General features: G+C 43.1%; 2 protein-coding genes across 5 annotated transcripts in view; one reads left to right on the top strand and one right to left on the bottom strand.

The window, feature by feature from the left end:
• The window catches only part of LOC105078643 (brain-specific homeobox protein homolog), a 136,875-nt gene that overhangs the window by 100,784 nt on the left and 14,698 nt on the right, over positions 1-21,393 (top strand). The window lies entirely within an intron of this gene.
• Positions 5,625-21,393, bottom strand: part of UBASH3B (ubiquitin associated and SH3 domain containing B) — a 131,279-nt gene continuing 115,510 nt past the window's right edge. For all 4 annotated transcript variants that reach the window (XM_074357097.1, XM_074357098.1, XM_074357096.1 and 1 more), the window contains exons 10-14: positions 20,693-20,785; positions 19,326-19,470; positions 12,852-12,958; positions 11,345-11,454; positions 5,625-10,221 (exon numbers count right to left, since the gene is read on the bottom strand). In XM_074357097.1, the coding sequence (XP_074213198.1) occupies positions 10,084-10,221; positions 11,345-11,454; positions 12,852-12,958; positions 19,326-19,470; positions 20,693-20,785 (593 nt within the window). In that variant the 3' untranslated portion in view covers positions 5,625-10,083. The remainder of the gene's footprint in view (positions 10,222-11,344; positions 11,455-12,851; positions 12,959-19,325; positions 19,471-20,692; positions 20,786-21,393) is intronic.

The following is a 21,393-nucleotide window of genomic DNA, read 5'->3' as shown; positions in this document are numbered from 1 at the left end:
TCTCCCTGGAATCAAAGCCCTGGTTTTCTCACCTGTGAAATGGGTATAATGACAGCACCAACTCATATAGCTGATGTGAGAATTACAGGAGATGTAGTAAATAATGTAAAAGTTACTTGTTACTGTCCTCCATCCTCCCAGAAAAAAAAAAAAGTCATTTCTCCACTGTTCTTTGCCCCTATGATCATTTCCATCTTTTTATCTTACTAGCTTTTATTCTGATTTCTATTATACTTAGTTGAGTATCCATTCATCTCCTTGCTGGTCTTTGAGCCTCCCAAAAGAAGAGCTTGTTTTTTTAAATATACTTTAATGTTCCTGAGACCCGGCACAGACCCTTCCATAAAATAGTCAAAAAAAAAATTTTTTTTAACATTTAAAATATTTTGTTGGGGGAGGTAATTAGGTTTACTTATTTATTTATTTTTAGAGGAGGTACTGGGGATTGAACCCAGGACCTTGTGTGTGCTAAACAAGCACTCTACCACCTGAGCTATACCCTCCCCCCTGGAATAGTTATTTTTTAAATAGCTTTCTTGAGATATAATTGACATAACGAATTGTACATATTTAAAATGTACGATTTGATAAAGGTTGGTGTGTTGTGCACACCCATGAAGTCATCGTCACGCACAAGATAGGGAATATATCCATCGCCCCCAAAAGTCTCCCCCTGCCTGTTGCAATCCTCTCCCGCCCCGCTGCGCCACCTCCCCCTTTCAGGCGACCACTGATGTGCTTTGTGGCGCTGCTCTTGCGCTCGGCAGGGTCCTTTTGAGGTTCATCTATGCTGCGCCACGTGCCAGGAGTTCACCGCTTTCTCTGTCTGGGTAGTAGTTCACGAGGCGAGTTTACCGTAGTTTGTTTACCCGTGCACCTGTAGATGGACTTCTGGGCTGTTTACCATAGGCTAGCGTTAAATAATGATTTATTAAATTGAATTAGTTGTCGTGAAACTTTAAGGGGAACCTTGTATGTTCCCACATCTGCTTTGAGTGATAATCTCATCTTTCAGAGAAAAAGTACAAGGTTAGCGAGAGTACTTAAGTGCTGGTCCTTAGTTGGCACCAGGGGTGTACACTCAGGTGTGCTACCCAGATTCTCCCTCCATCTCCCAGAGGCTGGGAGGATGGGCCGTGTCTAGCTGGGTCCCTCTCAGCTGAGAATGGTCCTCTGTGGGGAAAACTGTTTAATCCAAGCCCCACCTTCTCCGTGGGGCCCCCGAGAGGGGTTTAGAGGTCCTGTGTCCTTGCCTTCTGGTCCACTGAACTCTGAAGGGCGACGGTCCCACTCTGGAGCTCCCCTCAGGATCAGGGTTAGCTGATGCCTCTGTTGGGGCAGCATCCCAGCTCAGCTTCTCTGTCCACCCCATCTTGCTTCCTTCACAAGTGTTGTCCCGAGATCCCTGCTATAAACTCCAGCACATGAATCTCCATCTAAGCATCTGTTTCCCAGGAAACCTGACCCACAACAGCACCTGAAATAAGTTGTCAGATGAGCGAGTGAAAGAACGAGCGAACTCTCCATCTGAGATCTAAACACTGCTGTTTTCCTCTGAGTCTGAAAGGCTGCTTCTCTGATAATTTTTCCAGTGCATTAAAGAAGATCTTTAAGTCGCCCTCTGGGAGATGATGACTGTACCTTACTCACCCACGGCTGCGCTATCATCTGGTCACAAACCTTGAGAAATGTCACCGTAGTCCACTGGACTCAGAGGGGACAGACGGCCCGTGGGGGAAATGCGTTGAGTGACATGCCCTTGTGGTTTGCATGGTCCTTCCCACTCTCACCACCCCCAGTGCAGCCTGCAGCCCGCAGGAGGTACAGCGGGGGATGGTGGCCGGTTGTGGCTACTTAGTGAGCCGAGGGAAAAGGTGAGTTTGGAGCGTGGTGGTCAGGGAGGGACCTTCTGTCTGTTTTCTAATGGAAAAGTGTCTACTGTCCACCTCGTATGTGGGTGGCCTCAGTGACTGATAGCCAACCTGTCACTTGTGAAACCCCCGCTGTATGTTTTAGTGCCCATAGGAAGTAGCATCTGATGGAGGTGGTGGTGTTGGGACAGATTTTAGAGAAATAAACAAACATCATCACCCTGGTCAACCTACGTTGTCAGGGGCAAAAAAATTCTGAAGAGGAGATCTACCAAGTAGGTGAAAGATGGACTGTTTTAAGGGTCAGAAAAGATAAGGGATTTTCCCACGTGTGGAAGCCACTGGGGTTTTTGTTGCAATTACCAGAGGGGACCAAACGTTCTCCTTGACATTTCACAGCTCCTGTAAAGAATCTGGCCTTTCCCAAAGCCAGGGCAAGATGTGGCCTCACCTGCATTTCCCAGCAGATACGGGATGGCCAGTTGCCACCGCGGGGGGATTCTCTGAGCACTGCTGTAGACTTACACAAAGTGATCGGGGGGGTTTCTAAACCAGAGCAGCAGCCTTTGTGACTCATGACTGAGACAAAGGCTTCCTAGGAGCAGCAAAGCTCAGTGAGATGAGTATGTGGGTAGGAGGCAGACATTCCTGGACTTGCTACCTAGGCCCTGTCACCAGCAGCTGTGTAGCCCTGAGAAGACTATTTGTCTCTTGGTGTCAGTGTCCTCATCTGTAAAATGGGCCTAAGGTGACTGGGAGGTATGACTCAAACATGTTATCCAACGTGCCCAGCACGGTGGCACATAAAAGATCGTCCATAAATTTGCAGACCTCAGGTGGCTGGGGTTGCATCTCATCCTCATGGGGACCACAGCAGGTTAGATGTGCCTGGAAAAGGAAAGGGCCAACTAAGCTTTTTTTTTTTTTTTTTTGAGGCATCTGCCTAGAATTTAATCTAATCAAATGGATCATTCTGAAAACAGAACCTAAGTAAGAGCGGATTTCAGAAGGAAGTTGTGGTTTTGGGGGAAGGACCACAGAACGGCAAGTGCCAGCTTCAGTTCTTATCTCACTGATCTCCTGGGACAGGTGACTTCCTTGGGTGTCTTCATCTGCAAGCAAGGGGGTGGGTGAAAGCAGTGGTTTCCAAACTGGGTTCTGAGGAGCCCAGGTAAGTCCCCTGGTGCCTCAGGGTCCTGCAACAGTTTCCTTGAAATTTCTTTAAAAAATATTTTGAACTATTAGTCCCGGCTCTGGAAGCAGGCTGACATGGTTGGAATCTCAGCTCCAACACAGCAAATCCAGCCATGTGACTTTGGGCAAGTTGTTGACTCTTCTAAGACTCAGCTTCCTCTTTTGCAAATTGTATCTTGAATAGGATTGAGAGGATTAAAGAGGTTAACACAGGTGAAGTGCTTAGAAAGGTGCCTGATGTACGTAAGCCCTTGCTAAATGCTGGCTGTCACTTTGCCAGCCGCCGGACATTATCAGTCTGTTCCTTTTTTGTGCCGTGGAGGTGGTTTCTGTGCTGGACTCTGCGCTTAGAACAAAAATCCAAATGCTTCAGCATGGTCTACAACAGAGGTCTGCAGACTTTCTGTAAAGCCCCAGGCAGGAGCTATTCCAGGCTTTGCTGGCCTCGTGTCTGGGACCCACCTCTGTGCTCGTATCCGGGAAGCAGCCGTCAGCAGTATGCCAGTGAGGGGGCTCGGCTGTGTCCCCGTCAGACTTTATTCCAGACACTGGAATTTGGGTTTCCTATAATTACTGTGTCCTGAAATAATATTCTTCTTTTGATGTTTTCAACTGTTTAAAATGGTAAAAACACGCCCAGCTCATGGGCCAGACCAACACCGGCCATTGGGCAGATTCTGCCTTGCGGGTGACACTTTGCCGAGCCTTGGTGTACAGGACCCTGTGTTTTGGGGTCTACCTTCCTCTCCTGCCTTGTGTCCCCCAGCCCCCCTCAAGACCATGGTCATGAAGGGTTAGCCCTCTGACCCCTCCTGTTCTAAAGCATCCCCTGCCCCACGTCCCTTCCAAGGTTACTCTCTGTCATATAACCCAGTTTTTTTTTCCCTAAACAAGACTGATCAATATCTGTAATTATTTTGTTTATTTATGTCTTCATTGTCCCAACTCCATGAAAGCAGGGAACTGGCTTTTTGATTTGCCACTACAGCTCCAGCTTGCTACCTGCTAGGAACGTAGCGTTCAATCAGTGTTGTAGGATAAAGAATAAATCCACAACCTCAGTATCTTGGTTACTCTCATACAATGAGTATGATCTCATCAGTGATACCTGACCTCCTTACTTTGAAAAATCGTTTTTAGGATCAAATGAGGGTGGGTTTTTCAAACTACAGACAGTTACACGAAGGGACGGTGGTAAAATCATTAAGGCAGCCTCTTAGAGAAATCACAGAATTCAACCAACACACCCACTTGTACCATTCTCCTCTTATGGGGAGAAGAGGAAAGCGGTTCCAGTATGAATGAGGCCGTTTTTATTCTTTGTCCCTGAGATTCCCCACAGACAAGAGGAATGGCTAGGTGTGTGGCTTTATCTTGGCCTTAGGAAACGCAATTATTTATTTATTAGCAGGTAGTATCTTTTTATTATTAGCTTGTAGTATTAGGTATTTTATAATATCTCATTTGATAGTCACAAACATGCTATAAAAAAACCAATATGTGCCCGTTTTTATAGAAGAAATGAGTTTAAGGGACTAGTGAGCAGTGGAGCCAGGACCAAAATCTAGCTCTGACTCTAGAATTAGGGCTTCTTCTCTGGTCCAGTATCAAGCTCCTCTCCAGTGATGTACAGACTTTCTGATTTGTCCCATCAACACAATGACAACCAGCAAGCTAAATAAACCTTGGCATCATTTTGTGGCCAGGAGCAAGGCATCTGGATTTTAGATGTTTATTTTCAACCAAAGTCTTCTGAAGGAAGACTGCTTTTTGGTCCTCACCTTAAAAAAAAAAAAAAAAAAAAAAAAGATGTTTTGCTGATTTCGGCTTAGACAAATCCAAAGCACAAGGATTCATTTTCTCTGGATGTGCAGGCAGCCTTTACATACATCACAAAAGGGCAAAATGAGCTTGGGAAGCTGCCAAGCAGAGAACAGCTGAGAACCAGCCACAGGACGCACCAGAGTTTGGTCTTTTCGTCCGATATGAGCATCAGCTGTTGTGTTTCCTTGGGAAGTGAACCCTGCCAGGGTAGTAGCCAGTGGTGCCAGTGAAGATCTGTGTTCACGTTCTGGGCATACATTTGCATACATGGCTTATTTTAAAAACCTATTAGCTTAACATATCATTGCTTCAAAAATGGGGTCTATGGCTTTTTGTTGTGCAGAACCTAGTTTGAACTGGGATTTTCCTTTCTCTTGCTGGAATCCTCTCTCTGGAGTGTTCCTGGTGCACCTCGTGCTGGTGGGTGGTGGGGAGGGATGAACGTTCACATGTGGGGCACTGGACGCCTTCTGGAACTTGCTATTTCGCTCCTGGATGGGTTTCCACCTCTGCAGCCGGGATGGCTGAGACAGATGCCCAACTAGAAGGGACCAGAGACCCACGGTGCTGCCGGGGCATCCTCTCTTTTCCATCGGTAGCAAGTGCCCCTCTGGCCCCTCTGAGGGAAGAATCCCACTCTCAGTGGACATTTAGGCAATAATAATGACCACAGTAACATCTGAGGACGTGATTGGAGTAGAGACCACTCAGAATGTAACATGAGATCGCTTTGGATTGAGTGAGGACACAGTTTCTCTTTATTAGATCATCTGTGAACCACTTAAATGGAGATGCCCATGGAATGGGATGAACTAATTACAGTGCTGCCAGAGTGTATCTGGAGGAAGAGCACGCAGCCAGGACAGCGCAGACGCCACAGGTCGTTTACAAGGAATTTGACAATACAATTAAGTGTGGTTTCCTTTTTTATAATTACAAACCCTTTCCAAATAAATACACCTGAATCACAGAGGGGAAAAAAATGATACAATAGCCTTATAAAAGAGAAAGAAACCAATATACTTCCTCAGACATCAGGTTTAGAATGGTCTATGCGTCACCAAAATGGTGCTCCCATCTTGAGCGGCAAAGAGAGAACCAGTACACATTTCCCATTATACATATATATGTATCCTGTACAGAGTCCAAGAATGAACGGCTGCAAAATTCCAGTTTCTGTGTGAGTAATGGTGGCTAAATGGTACGGTGTAAAATGTGTAGGAACTGTTTGCATATTAAGTTTGACTATTCATCATTAACATTGTAAGCCTACATACACTGAACATAATATTATATGTGTTTAAAAAGCAAGTGACTTCCTCTACATTTAGAGGCGATTTCTCCCCTCCGCTTGAATTTTTGTTATAGCTAGTCACTTCCCTAGGAAAATTCAATGGGTTGAAGTATTAAAGAGAAGCAAATCCAATTTTAATCCTATGTTTAAACACAAAAAGCATCTGCCATCACCTAACAAAATATCCCCACCCCCCATCACCTTTGTAAAGTGAACAACATTAACCTAAGTAGATACTAAATCACTCTTTTCCCCACCCTCCTCTGCCAGTCTCATCCCTGGCAAGGCAGCCCGGCTGACTAGACTGGCCGTCTCTTAGTTCTCACACGTGTGCAGAACTACAATTTAAATGCAAATAACCCAGTGCCTCATTATCTGAGAAGCTGGTGCAGACACAGTACAGTTGTGACTGTGCCTCTGAAAATTAAAGGAAGTTCATCTGTATTCTAACACACACGTTACTTAGAATAAATTCAAAAGAGCAATTCATCACTGCGTTCAAATTTAACACTGGAGTTGCAGAGCGCCTAGGTTACGAGGAATACCTCTCTTTTTACCACAACGAGATAGGAACATTTCTTACTGTAGTTCTTCAGTTAGTTCCCAGTGACACTAGGTAACTGACATGAGAGACTTCGTTTAATACCAGCACAGCGTATTGAATGGAAAAGATACATTTATGGTAATGCGGCTAAACACAATGGGATGACAAATATATGCATTCCAAATACTACTGACAGGAACATGACCACATCGGCCTAAAATGCAAGGAAATTATCAACAATGATTTACCAAACTGACAATACTCCAGAGGATATATATATTTTTTTTATTTTCATTTTTTGCAAAACTGTCTTTCAAATATAAGGTTACTTCAAAATAATTCTTTGGTTAAAGTATCATTAAAATAAAAACTAGAAACTCCTCCAAGCCTTTCAACACAGGGTGAAAAATACCCCCCTCTTTCAGCCATCAGATGGCCATTTAATCAGCCATTCAGATTCTATGAATCTAAATGTAATGGAAAACACTGTATTCTGAACTCCATGCTGGGGTGAAGCAGTAAGCTCCTAGCTACCAGTGCAGGGATGGAGAAGAGAGCCTGGGAAAATGAGACCCCCAGCTTGTGCATTAAAATGTGCCAATTATTCTAGTCCACAGAGGAATAGACATGGCCTTTTAAAACCACTGAAACCAAAGTCTATCTATGAATAATACTGGGCCATTAGCGGGTTGATGTCTCACTGGTACAGGCAGCAAATGTTTCAGACTTTCAATGTCAGATTAAATCCTTTAGTTAATTTCATCTCAGTGTATTTCAGATAACTTGCTACATTAAAAAAAAATTCCTCTCTGCAGGAAACCATTTGGTTCTTCTTATCTACCATTTCCTTCCTTTCTTCTTTGTTTCCTCCCTCTGTTTCTCCCTCCTTCCTTCCTTCTCTCTCTCCCCTAGCCCCACCAAAATATTTGTAAATGAGCATCAGCCTCAGATCAAAGAGAATCAGCTTTAAACTTTGAGTTGTAACAGCAATTGAGAATTTTTAGGTGGGTATGAAATCACGTTAAGTCAGTTGTCTGTTCCTTTTATTACACATAGATTCACCGTGACTTACAAAGAATTTCTCAGTTGGAGTCCAAGTTTAGTTTTTTAAGTAGGTAAATGTGAAAAGAGAATTTAAGGTGAATTCAGATCATTCAGGCCATTTTAATAAGCAATCTGGATAATTAATGCAGAGGAATAAACTCTTTTACTTAAGGTGTTTCCACCTAAATTGTTCAGAAAATTATTTCTGATCTCTGCCTTCCTTTGCTCATGAAGATGACTGCCTAAGGTGCCGTCCATATTGGACTAAATACAGGGACTGTAGCTCAGCTAAACCCACCTAAGGCCACTGAAAGGGAGGGAGAGGATAACCTGTTTTGAACTTTGTTCTGTACAAGTACAGACCCTGCCCAGGACACACTGCTAGAATTTTCATGGAAATCAGATATGAGATGTTAAAGCCTAAAGGAATAACTGGCGGTGACATTACATTAGCTGCAATGTGACTTTTCTCTTAAAACCTTTAATATGAGTATTTCCCTTATTTTAAGATTAAAATTTCTATCTTAATCAGTAACATTGGCACAGAGTTATTTCTATACCCAGAAGCTGGGTCAGTGTTTGTGCAGTGTTGGAAGAAGTCAAAATATGTTTCTTAAAATGTAAAATTCATGACATATTTCTCTCAATGACTTTTCAAAAAGCCAAGAATAACCCTCTTGCTGATTCACTTACATACCAGCATCCCTTCACTTCCTCTTCTTTTAAAGGATTATCAAATTCTTGTTTCAAATAGGAGCATAGATCTCTTTATATATACCATATGTTTTATGCATTTGGGTTTTGAAGCTTATTTAATGCTGTAATATATATTGGTTTGTTTTACATGAATGTTCTCTTTCAATGGCTGGGATTTCATTTTGCACATATATTCTACAGAGTGAACTATACCATGCCAGACCGCTGTCTGCTGCTGTTAATAGTCAGGTAGTCACACAATTAAATAGACATTGATAACTGATGTTTTGGTTTGATTGTCATTTATTTTTCTTTTAAATAAACTCCCTCTAAATTTAGGAAGCAAGTGTGATGAGATACCACAGGACGTGGCTCTCCCAACTTTCCTTAAGTAGCCCTACCTATGTATTTTAAATTAGCATAGGAAAACAAACAAACCAACCAACCAACCCCCCCCCCCCAGCACTAGTAGCAGTGCAGTCGTGACTGTCATCACTTAAGTTAGTTCCCTGACTTCCTTAGACATCCCTGGCTGTCACCGATTCATCTGTGGATGTTCTGCTGTGGCTGGCATGTACTGTAAGCGTACAGTGACCTGACCCTTGGTATGGCGTGGAAGGATGTCCGTATTGCACAAGGATGAGCTTCTTGCTGAGTCAAATGATGTATTTAACGGACATCTTTTGGAAATGGCAACATCCCTAACTAGTTAACATGGTCTAAACCCTTGGGGGCAAAGACAAATCACGGCTGAGTGAAGGCTGTGGCTCCTTAGGCTGCAACACGGGTAATTCCAAGCCACTTCATACCTTGCAAGTTCTTTGCTCCTACAGTTGAATACTTCACACATTGATCTTCCTTCTGAGTATCCAAAAGTGCTCTGGAGACCGAAAATGCTTTGTCTCCCCATTTCACAGATAGAAGCAAGGCGGCAGGAGCATAGCAAAAAGCTGCAGTCAGCTGCGCTAGAGAAAGTGATGAGGCGGGAAGGTGTGAGTCCTCAAGCAGGCGTCCTGAGCCAGCAGCACTGGTGTGTGGGTCATTGTGAGGGTAGAAATTGGTGGGAAACCTAAGAGCAACTCTCGGTTGGGGGTTGTTTTCTAATAACCGTAAAAGAATTCCTCAGTTTGGCTTTAACTGGAACATGGAGTTGAAAAGAACCTCCCGTCACCAAACTGGCAGCTCGGTGTCCCTCTAGCTGGATTGTCCTGCATCCTTCCTCCTGTGTCCTTCCTCCTGCGTCCTTCCTCCTGCATCCTTCCCCAGAGTGGGCTGGCAGCTCTCTCTGGGAGAACTTAGGCTCCTTGGCCAGCACAGTCGAAGGGGAGAAGACGTCCTATGCTGTTGCAGATGCCCCGATTTAGGAAGACAATTCTCGAAAGCCTTGTTAGCTAGGCAAGAGTCCAGAGAGAATGAATTTTATCCCTGAATCAAGTCTTTCTCTCCTTGACACGGTCTCATCCTAAGAACTTTAAAGCCTGAAAGGAAATATGCTAAATTATTCTGAGCTGTCCACTGAAAACGTGGTGCAGACTTTCCCACTGTGACTAAACACACAAAAAGGTACTTCTCCCAAAGCCTTCGTCAAGCCTTTCCTTCTTGTTCACTTGTGTAGTTTATTCTTGTAGCAAAGTCTCTCTCCAGTTGAAGCCTCCAGTTGGTCCATGGGTGAGAGGAAGGATGGGTGGGTCTGTCAGCTGCCATATTCCAGTTTCTCCTAATTCTTCACAGGAACAAAACCCCAAGTATGGGATCTGAAGTAAGAAAGGGAAGACAGAAAACAGGCATTTTAATGTGTTAACTTTTACCTAGATTAAGCCTTATTGATAGCAATGAACAGGGGCTTTGTAGGCAAGAATCCCCTCCCAAAAACCAATGAAAACAAATGAAATGGATAAAACTGATAAATCAGAAGAGAGAGTATTTACAACACAAGAGGATTCTTCAGGAGGATTCATTAAACGGTGAGCTCTCCTAGTGCAATTAAGTAATCGTTTATATAGGTTGTTTCTTAATAGCATGGGAGAAAAAAAGGAAATAATACATAAAGCTAAGATGCTAGGAGTTAATTCCTAATTGCAAGTCAGGCTGAAAACAGCTCAAACATTTCTGAAATTATATTTGGAGAATGGGAAAGATTATTCAAGTTTTAAAAGTTTGTTTCACCCTGCTTGATCCTTTTTTTTTTTTTGGGGGGGGGCGTGTGTACTTGACATTCAGAGCTGAGGCTGTGCCCTTCCTAACTTCAATAAGCATGGCATTTCAAAACTTATGTGTGTGTGTCTGCCCAGAACTGCATTTATAAATAAGACAAAAAAAATCTCTACCCTCAAGCATCTTACAGATGATTGGGAAGGACAGATGCATAAATAAGTTAAAAAAATGAGAAAAGAATTGCAATCGAGTTTGAAGCAGGTTCTCTGGGAACAGATAAAGGAAGCATAGAAGCATAGAACTCAATCTGGAGGGGAGCATGTGGGAGGAGGGCTGAAGGGAAAACCTCTTCCACAGGCATAGGAGGAATCCAGGTCAGCCTCATGGGTTTTCTATTTTGCTGCCTTGTTCCTGGGTTGGCAGGATAAAGAATCCACAGCTCCTCAGGGAAATCCAGACAATCTGCTTATGACTCTTAGCTGTTTCCCAAGTTTTAGCTCTTAGAAGCTAGCACTAGCTCAAACATCTTTTTCTCTTACCCCAGGCCTGAGAAAGTGACTTAAACAGAATACCACTCAACACATCTTGGCTGAGTGAACCGATAAATGTTATCTTCCCACTCTGGAGTCAACATGTGCTCCAAAGAACTTTGCTATCAGCCGGTGTTGAGCTGTCCTAAAACTACAAGGTGCCACAGGCCCCTGAAATGCAAGTAGGAATTACCTTTCGGACCATTTGTACGAAGTCCTTGGAATTCTGAGGTGACAGGCCCTGAAGTTGGCAGGTACACGCTTCAAGGGAAGATGCATGGGCCACAATCAAGATGTTATTTCCTGGGGGGGGAAAAAAAACCAAGGACTGGGAAGATTGTTTCTATAAAAACATATATAAACTTTGTAAGTACTGAAGCCAAGTGTTCCAGGGAGAGGCAAACATTCTCAAGATGGAAACAATTTGGCCAAATATTTTCAAAATGCTTTTGTATTGTTAAAGCAGCCTAATGCCATTAAAAAAAAAAAACCCACAAAACTGAAAACTACTTTTAATGTCAAAGTAATTAGATTCACAGGTTACAAATACATATTATACATATCTCTGTGTATATATATTTTATATAATATATACATATTATGTAATATGTATATTCATATACATGAATACAAACATATATACACACAATATGTATATTGTATACACACACACACACACACACATCCTTTCTCTTTCTCTCTCACACACACACCGGGGAGGGCCCATGCCCCCTTCACCCAGCCTCCTCCAATAGTAACTCCTTGCCTCAGTAAGGCACACTATCAAAACTCGCAAGTGAACACTGGTACAATCCACATAGCTTATTCAGATTTCACTAGGTTTACCCAAGTCTCTCACATGTGTGGCTTCTTGTAACCACCACCTCAATCATGACACAAAACTATCCTACGTCGACAAGGCTCTCTGCCGCTCCTTGTAATTAGTTTTTGATGCGGCCATGGTAGGACTGTGAGCCCTTGAGACTTTCTGGTCAATGGAACATGCTGAGCATCCTTACAGCGGGGAGCACGGCGGGAGGGTCACGAAGTGCATGGCTTACGAGTGATAACTGAAAGGAGGGGACCATCCATAATGCTGCTGACCAGGGCTCTCCACCATTAATATCTGCTGCATGTAAATCCAGCCTTTGCTCAATGAAGATAAATATTTTAACTTACAAGGGGGGGCGATGTGCATACTCTTTTGCAATCTACCTGTTTTACTAAAAAAATTATGATCCTACTTATCATTAAATATTTGAGTTCAGTGATTATAAAATTCAACAGCAGACTTGAATCTTGTAACACTGCTCTCGGTTTGTGGTGGCAGGGACGGTAGGTGTGTTTGTGTGTGGGGTGTCCGTGCTCCAGGATCAAATTATAGGCAAAACTGTTATGTAAAGAACTGGAAACTGTAACAGGGAACCCTCTTCACAGAGTGGAAGATAAATAGCTGAACTGCAGAATTCTGTTATTTCATATTGTAGCTACGTCTGGTATATTTCCATGGAATCTCTCCCATTTGAGGTACTCAAGAGACTTACAAATTTAACATGAAAGGATCTGTAAGAGAGTCTGGAGATATTTTTCTTTCCTATTAGGCAAGTTGGCCAAAGCAAGCTGAAACATATTGAACAGACTATTAACCATGATGCAGAAATGATCACATATTGAAGTATGGAGTTCAAAATAATACCTACCTTTACTTTTACATTCACTTATTATTTCTTTTGTTACTTGGAAACTTCTACTGATATAGGTGTCATAGGATTCTGAAACCACTAATTTGCTGACTGGAATATGAGGTCTATAATAGAAAAACGAACAAAGGCAATGAAAACATTTTGATCCCAAGACAAAGCAGTTGCTATTACTCTAAACTGTATTTCAAGACCTTTCTAAAGTTCCTGTATTTCTGTTTATCCATTTCCCTAGAAAGGATGGAGGTGGAGGGAACAGTACTTCAGCTGTAGAGAAGTGGGGTTGAAATGCACAGAAATAGAGGCCACGTGCACGGTGTCAGAGTGACCAGCTGGAAAACGAAACGTTCAGTGCAGGTTTCCCTTGCAGGGTAACTCATACGCAGTTTGACTAATTTTGCCGATCATCAGTCCTAGGTCACAGATAAAAGAGGAAACAAAGCAGAGGTGAGATCTCTTTATATGTAAGATCACCGGAGATTTCCCAGGCCTCTCTTCAGCAGTCTTACACATGATAAGCAGTAAGGATAAGTTTTACTTATTTAATTTTTTTCCAGTTTTATTGGGATATAATTGATATATAACATGGTGTAAGTTTAAGATATACAATGCATTGGATTCGATACATTTATACACTGCAAAACGATTGCCATCATAGCCTTAGCTAACACCTCCACCGTGTCACATAATTACCATTTTCTTTTCCGTGGTGAGAACTTTTAAGACTTACTCTCAATAAACTTCAAGTATGTAATACAGTACTGTTAACTACAATCACAGTGCTGTGCATTAGATCCCCAGAGCTTACTCACCTTGTAACTGTAAGTTTGTACCCTTTGACCAATCTCTCCCCCCTTCCCCTCCCCACAGTCCCTGGTATGTTTGTGGGTGTCCATGCAACTCTGCTGTCTGTTTCTCTGAGTTCAGTTTTTTAAGGTTCCACGTATAAGTGATATCATGTGGAGATCTCTCTGGGAAATCCTGTTTTCATTTCCTTTGGCTATACCCCAGAAGGGGGATTGCTGGGTTGTACGATAGTTCTATTTTTAATTTTTTGAGGAACCTCCATACCGTTTTCCATAGCGACTGCGCCAACTTATATTCCTACCAACACTGCGCAAAGATCTCTTTTCTCCACACCCTCACCAACATTTCCTATCTCTTGTCTTTGATGACAGCCGTTCTAACAGGTATGAAGTGGTATCTTATTGTGGTTTTGATGTGCATTTCCCTGAGGATTAGTGCTGTTGAACATCTTTTCATGTACTTCTTGGCCATTTGTATGTCTTCTTTGGAAAATATCTATTCTGTTCCTCTGCTCATTGTTCAATTGTTTTAACTATTGAGTTGTATAAGTTTTTTTTTTCTATATGTTGGATATTTACCCCTTATCAGATATGTGAGTTGCAAATGTTTTCTCCTATTCTGTGGATTGCCTTTTCATTTTGTTGATTGTTTCTTTTGCTCTGCAGAAGGGTTTTAGTTTGAGGTAGCCCTACTTACTAATTTTGGGTTTTGTTACTTGTGCTTTTGGTGTCATATCCAAAACATCGTTGCCAAGACCAACATCAAGGGGATTCTGCCCGATGTTTTCTCCTCGGAGTTTAATGGTTTCAGTTCTTTAAGTCTTGAATCCATTTCGAGATAATTTCTGTGAGTGGTGTAAGCTAGGGGTCCAATTCCATTCTCCTGCATGTGGTTATCCAGTTTTCCCAACACCTTTTACTGAAGTCTACCCTTTCCCCACTGAGTATTCGTGGTTCCCTTGTTAAACATTACCTGACTGTATACTTGGGGGTTTACTTCTGGGTTCTCAACTCTGTTCCACTGGTGTATGTGTCTACTTTTATGCCAGCACCATACTGTTTGGATTATGATAACTTTGTAGCATAGCTTGAAATCAGGAAGTGTGATGCCTCCAGCCTTGTTGTTCTTCATCAGGTTTACTTTGGCTATTAAGGTCTTTTGTGGTTCCATACAAATTTTAGGATTTTTTTTTTTTTTATTTCTGTGAGAAATGCCACTGGAATTTTGATAGGAATTTTGTTTATAGATGGCTTTAGGTAGTATGGATGTTTAAACAATATTAATTCTTCTGATCCATGAACATGGAACATCTTTCCATTTGTTATGTCTTCTTCAATTGTCTTCATCAAAGTTTTGTAGTTTTCAGTGTACAGACCTTTCACCTCCTTGGTTAGTATTTTATTGTATCTGATGCTATTATGAATGGGATGGTTTTATTTCTTTTTCAGATGGGTTGTGGTTAGTGTATACAAACACAGTGGATTCCTGTATGTTGATTTTGTATCCTGTTAGTTTGCTGAATTTGTTGATCAGTTTTGACAGTTTTATGGTGGAGTCTTTAGGATTTTCTATATGTAAGATTATGTCATCTACAAAGATAATTGTACCTCTTCCCTTTCAATTTGGATGCCTCTTTTTTTTCTTGCTTTACCCTGGCTAGTAATTCCAGTACTATGTTGAATAGGAGAGGTGAGAGTGGGCGTCCTTGTCTTGTTCCTGATCTTAAAGGAAAAGCTTTCAGCTGTTCACCACTGAGTATGATGTTAGCTGTGGGCTTGTCATATACAGCTTTTATTATGTTAAGGTATGTTCCTTCTATATGCAATCTGTTGAACATTTTTATCATGTAAGGATGGTGTATTTTGTCAAATGCTTTTCTGCATCTATTGAGATGATCATATACTTTTTATCTTTTATTCTACTAAATGTGGTGCATCACGTTTATTGATTTCGTATGTTGAACCATCCTTGCATCCCAGGGATAAATCCCACTTGATCATGGTGTACGATCCTTTTGATGTGCTGTTAAATTTGGTTTGCTAATATTCTGTTGAGAATATTCGCCTGTAGTTCTCTTTTCTTGTGTTTTTATCTGGCTTTGGTATCAGGGTAATCCTGGCCTCATAAAGTGAGTTGGGCAGTTGTAAGGGTAAGTTTTAGCAGCAGATATTAGGTCCGTTAGATTTGTGAGCTAATAAAATCTTCACCAGCATTTTCATTTTCTTTCTCTTAGTCTGAACACAGACCACATAGCTGGCACTAGGAGAAACCCAAGGAACATAAAGATGAAGAAAACCCAATTTCTGTGTTTGAGGAGCTCTCAGTGTGTGGTTGTGGTGAGCAGGCTATTAATGTAAATGGTAATTATGACACAATGTACAAAGGCATACAAGAGGATGATCAAAGCAGGCCCTCTTGTCCTGGTGACCTTGCATGTTTTCAATCCCAACCACTTCTGTCTCCCACCACCTGCCTTCACTATTTAGTTTTCTGGTCTGTGAGGTGTTGATCTTGTTTCTGAGTATAACTATGTCGTGTTTTCTTATTTTGTCGTTCATTGTTGGCATTTAGTGCATGGAGGTGCTAGTGAGTTCTCACAGTGAATTCACATGGCACCTTGATCAGACTACATTGCTGCTCCTGCTGTTAAGATTTACTGATTCCCATGGGTTAGGCTCTGTGCAAAGCACCCTACTTGTGTTCTGTGAATGTAGTCTTCCTAGCAAACCTCTTGCAAATCCTGAGTTTACAGATGACAGAACTGAGGCTCAGCAAGGCTGTAGCTGACTTGCCTTTGCTTATGCCACTGGCAACTCTTAGAGCCCAGATCTGAACCTGGTCTATGATCAATGCCTGTAAAGTGATCCTCCCCTTTGGGTGGCTTCTGGTAGTATCCTCAAGGCTGTCCTTCTGTGCATTTGTGTTTACCATCCAGAGAAGAAGGAGGCTATTCCTTTTAAAGGATACCTACCCTCATCTAAATACCATTCTCTCAGCAAGCACACTTCTCCTAGGAAACAACCTTCTGACACTCACAACACCCCAGGGGATAGGGAGAGCCATGAATCACTGCTCACTAGGGATGTGCCTCGTTGTTCTGGAGCAACTCTTCCCATCCCCACTTCTCATCCAGTTCCATCACCATTTCCATCACCTGGGCTTCCAGGAGTGCCATCCCCCCTCCACTGTGACAAAAGGCCTCTTTGTATGGCCCAGGGAGTCACTGCAGGGGTGAAACCATGTTGTAATGTATGAGATCTGTCTAAGTGAAGAGTTGGTAGGTGCCGATGCTAGGATCCAGTTCCTTCTGATCAGTTCTTGCCTTGAAGCTGAACTTATGAATGGCTTCCATGTTTGAATGAGTCCTGATGGGGATGGGACAGTCGAAGCTCTGCCATTCCTATGAGCAGCATGCGTCATGTTTCCACCCACAGCTGCAGGACCCACGTACGGTTCTCAGAGTCAGGTGGGTCTCCAACCACCACCTAGACCTGGAACCCAGAGCTCGGGCTACTCAGGTGGTAGCCTTGAAACAGTATGCTCCCCAGTACCCTCTCCACTCCCCAGCCTACTCTGTTTGGTCCAGGCTGTAGAGCAGGCTGCTGCCCTGAGCCCCACACCTAAGTCTGATCTGTTGCTCCTCTGTTAGTCTAGGTCCACGGCCCCCTCCCTCCTCCAGGCAGGGCCCTGTTCTGAAGCCCCATCCAACTGATAGGCATTTGGTTGTTTCTGCCTTGCTCCCTTCCACTGGGGCTGCTTTCTACAGCCAGCCCCCAGGCTGGGTCTTGCTGCTTGTGGATAATGCTTGGATATTAGTCACCAGCCTGGTAAGCGTCCTTCAACCCAGCTTCCAGTCCCTCCTCCCTCCTGTTCAAGGTGACAGGGATCTATAAGCAGTGCTACGTGATCAGCAATCCCTCGGCTATCGGTCCTCGCAACCTCTGCCCAGAACCATGTTTCCTCCACCATCTGGGCATCACTACTTGCTTCAAACGGCCTGCTCACTTGGTACCACTAACTTCACTGGGAATTTGACTCTTGGGGCTGTGCCTCTCACATGCTTGACGGTTGACTTTCACAACTGATTTAAAGAATTGGAGGCTTAATTTTTTTGCCTCCTCAAACACAGAATGGTTGAAATGAAATTTTTTTTAATGGAGAAAAAGAAAATCTGGAATATGGACCATGTCCTGACCCCCTGGGTCCCTGGCATTCATCCTACTGTTTGTTTGTACTAATGATGGGGTGTGTGTCCATGTGTGCACTGAAGGGCTCAGATAGAACCATTCTAAAGACCTTTGTAAATAAATAAGCTTGGGAAGAAATGCAGGAAGAACTTAAGGGGAAATCTGAAGACACAGTTGGCCTGGGAGGGGCTGGGTGGTGTGTGAGGAAAGTCATTTCACCAATGTTGGCAGGAACTTGCTCTCTTTCCAGGCCAGAGGGATGGTGGCTGTTGGCATGGGGACAGTAATTTCTTGCTGTTTCCCCAAGGAACAGAAAACCGTGGCCATAGAGTGGATTGGACAAAAGGGGAGTTATTTCAGGAGGGGATCCGATTAACTGATTTAATCTTATTTTTGAGGCATGATAATTCCTTTAAGGCAAGAAGTAGCACCCATTGATTAATTAATGAGGTTACCTGAGGTCTTATTTCAGAGCCAGAAATTAGTATGGAAAGGAAAAGAAAAGATCTTCTCTCCTACCTTAGCCAGAAACTCACGTTGCTTCATTCGAGGTTTGGGTAGGTATTTGATTTCTTCAAAAAAATTTTTTTTCTCTTAATGGAGGCACTGGGGATTGAACCCAGGACCTTGTGCATACTAAGCATGGGCTCTACCACAGAGCTACATAAACCCCTCCCCCTGGGTAGGTATTTGAAATGAAAGTTCAAGGGATATCACAAGGAAGAAAGTTCTGCTTATATTGGTCTCTTGTTTCAAATTCTGTTCTAAGAAATATGAGCTTAATTCCCCCACTATAATGGTTGTGAATATCTGTCCCTCTTCAAAGACATTTTACAAATGCCTGAGTGGATTTTTTGATAGTTAATGTAAATACGTTGCAGTCTACAAACACTTCTTTTTAGTAACAGTCTGGTCTGATGGAAACAGCAGAGCACGACTATCAAGCAGGTTACACACTGCTTGACACGTGGAAAATGATCAATAAAGGTCAGTTATCATTATATTGTCAGGTGTCCACTCCACGTGTAACTTTCGACAGGCCCCTGAACTCTCATCTATGAAAGTGGCTTGCCTCCACCCTGGGGTTAGGGCATTCATGGATGAAGATAATTAAAAATGCTTTCAAAAGTTGAAAGTGACAGTCCAAGGCAAGACGCTGTCATTTCCCAGGGAGCTTCTGAGCTGCATTGTCTTTGCTGATGCGCATGTGCCTGGAATGTGAGGCGGTGTTATTGGCCTCACTGAAATAGACACAGTCAAGTCAGAAAACCCCCGTGGGTGTGGGGGAGACATACCCCACACCAATGTCAAATACATGGCAATGCTGGCTCTCTCTCGCCTTCTAAATCATAGCTTGACTTCTACCACTATGGACACCTGGCAGTGGGCTACGTGTGGTCCTTCATCTCCTGAATGGGCCTGCCTGGCAGAGAAGAGGCCTGCACACTGGCCTCAGGAGACAGCGCTGTCAGAGGGGTACCTGTAGGTTGTATCAACGCTCAGGTTGGCTGCAGCTAACTCTGAAGGAGGTATCCAGGCAGGTAATGTGTTCCCAGCGACCCATTTTGTCCACTCAAACAAGCCAGGCTCCACACGGATCTTCAAGTGATTTTCTTGTTGTAAACCTTAGAGGTAAAACAAGATGAAGATGAAGGAAGGACCACTCTGTTCTCAGCGGCAAAGTAAATTAGAGGCCAAATTGTTACAAAAGTTCTGATGAATTTTCTAGTCTCCTTCCTACCAGATGCTGCATAGAGCTTAAAGAACGTAGAAGCATGTAGTTTTGGACAAGGGTTTTTAATTTTTGTGTGTTACAAACATGAGTGTAATAACTCTGGCCACACCAACAGGGTGTATGCCGGCTTTACATGGTATCTGATTTAAAAACAAATCATCATCCATCTAATTTATATAGTTCTGTGACTATAATTCCTCTTTCTAAAGTAAGTTCTATTTAAAAAAAATAATAAAGTAAGTTCTAAGACATTCATATTAAGAAACTTCAGAAATTCTTACCATCCACTCTTCTGCCAGAGCTTTCATTATACTTGAAGATCATGTAAATTACTCATTTTCTCTATCAGAAAATTCAGAGCCGAACATTCACCTGTGCCAGTGCACAAGTCCTGTGTTTTATCACAGTGCAACTGTCCTCAGAGCAGGAATTGCCCCTGTTTAACTCCCTTTGTATTGCATGGAACCCAGGTTTTCAGTACAAATGTAATATATAATACATTTGAATACATACGTGCATTCTGGTTTCCTTAAGGTTAATGAAGAGAAGTCTCAAATATGGTCTAAATTCCTTGTTGGTTTAGCTATTTCTGGCTCACTTGTTTGGTGTCAGTAAACAGCCCTGTTTCTTCTGGTTTTCCTTCCAGTGAAATGAGAATGAAGACCCCTGTCACACAAGCTTCCACAGGTTTTAGGGTGAAAGCTGAGTGTCTTTGTGACAATGGTGCTTTTGAAGTTAGTCCAGTTAACTAAAGAAACCAGGCTGATTCAGATCTGCAGACACCTAGGAGCACCATCGCTGCTGTAAACAGGAGGTGCACAGAGCAGCGTGGGAGGAGACAATTTGAAGATCACGCTCTGTAGGTCCTAAATTATTGCCAGACAGCACTATGTTACAAGCCGACAATTGCCAGAAGAACATTATTCGTGTAGTCTCTTGTATCTCGCTTTTGCCTCCAGAGCATGATTTGGGGACTTCTGAAAAGTCATCTCTAAAAATTTCAGATTCGAAGCTTTCAATTGGCTAATGTAAGTCCATGAGTCTGGGATAATTGAGATGTGGGGTTGCCCAGAGACAGAGGGATGGACTCGGTGACCTTTCTCAAGCCTTACCTTTCAAGATGTTGTACGCAGTCTGAACGCAGCGCAGGGACGGGGAGCAGTAGACGTGGTCGATGATGGTGTTGCTCTCCAACAAGGCTTCGCCTGCAAGGGAAGCCAGAGAAGACACAACCTGCTGATTTACGCAGCCCCAGCTCGACCCTCGGTGTGGGAGAGGGTGTCGGGTGGACCCTACAACCCTCTCCTTCCCGGCGGGGAGGCTCACACAGAGCCAGCAGTTTTAGTCTTGTATCCAACAGCTCTCCCGACCAGTGTGTCTAAGCAAGAGGCCAAGGGACACACCCTTTCTTGTCTTTTGCTTTCTTTCTCTCTGGTCCTAACCAACAGTAAAATGCCCATCTCTCTCTCCTGGATAAAGTCCAAACACCTTACCACTATGGTCGAGGTCTTCTACGAGGTCCATCCTCCAGCCTCGCCTCTTGCCCTGCTCACGATCTGTGCTCTAGAAACAGGCGGCTTGTTTCCTCTGTACGCTGGACGCTGCTTCTCACACCTGTGACTTGATGTTGTTCCTCCCACTGAGATGCCTTCCCGCCCTCCTGCTCCTTTTTTTGTGCTCCTATAATACTTTGTACATAGTTCTACTTGCGAGTAAATCATACTCTATGATGTTTAGCCACTCACAAGTTTCCCTGAGGGCAGGGACTCACGTGTGGCTCTCCAGCATCTGGGCTGCACAAGGTAAGTAATGA

Source organism: Camelus bactrianus, chromosome 33 (genome assembly GCF_048773025.1).
Source record: "Camelus bactrianus isolate YW-2024 breed Bactrian camel chromosome 33, ASM4877302v1, whole genome shotgun sequence".
Classification (NCBI taxonomy): domain Eukaryota; kingdom Metazoa; phylum Chordata; class Mammalia; order Artiodactyla; family Camelidae; genus Camelus; species Camelus bactrianus.
This window is presented reverse-complemented; position numbering and strand designations above follow the sequence as displayed.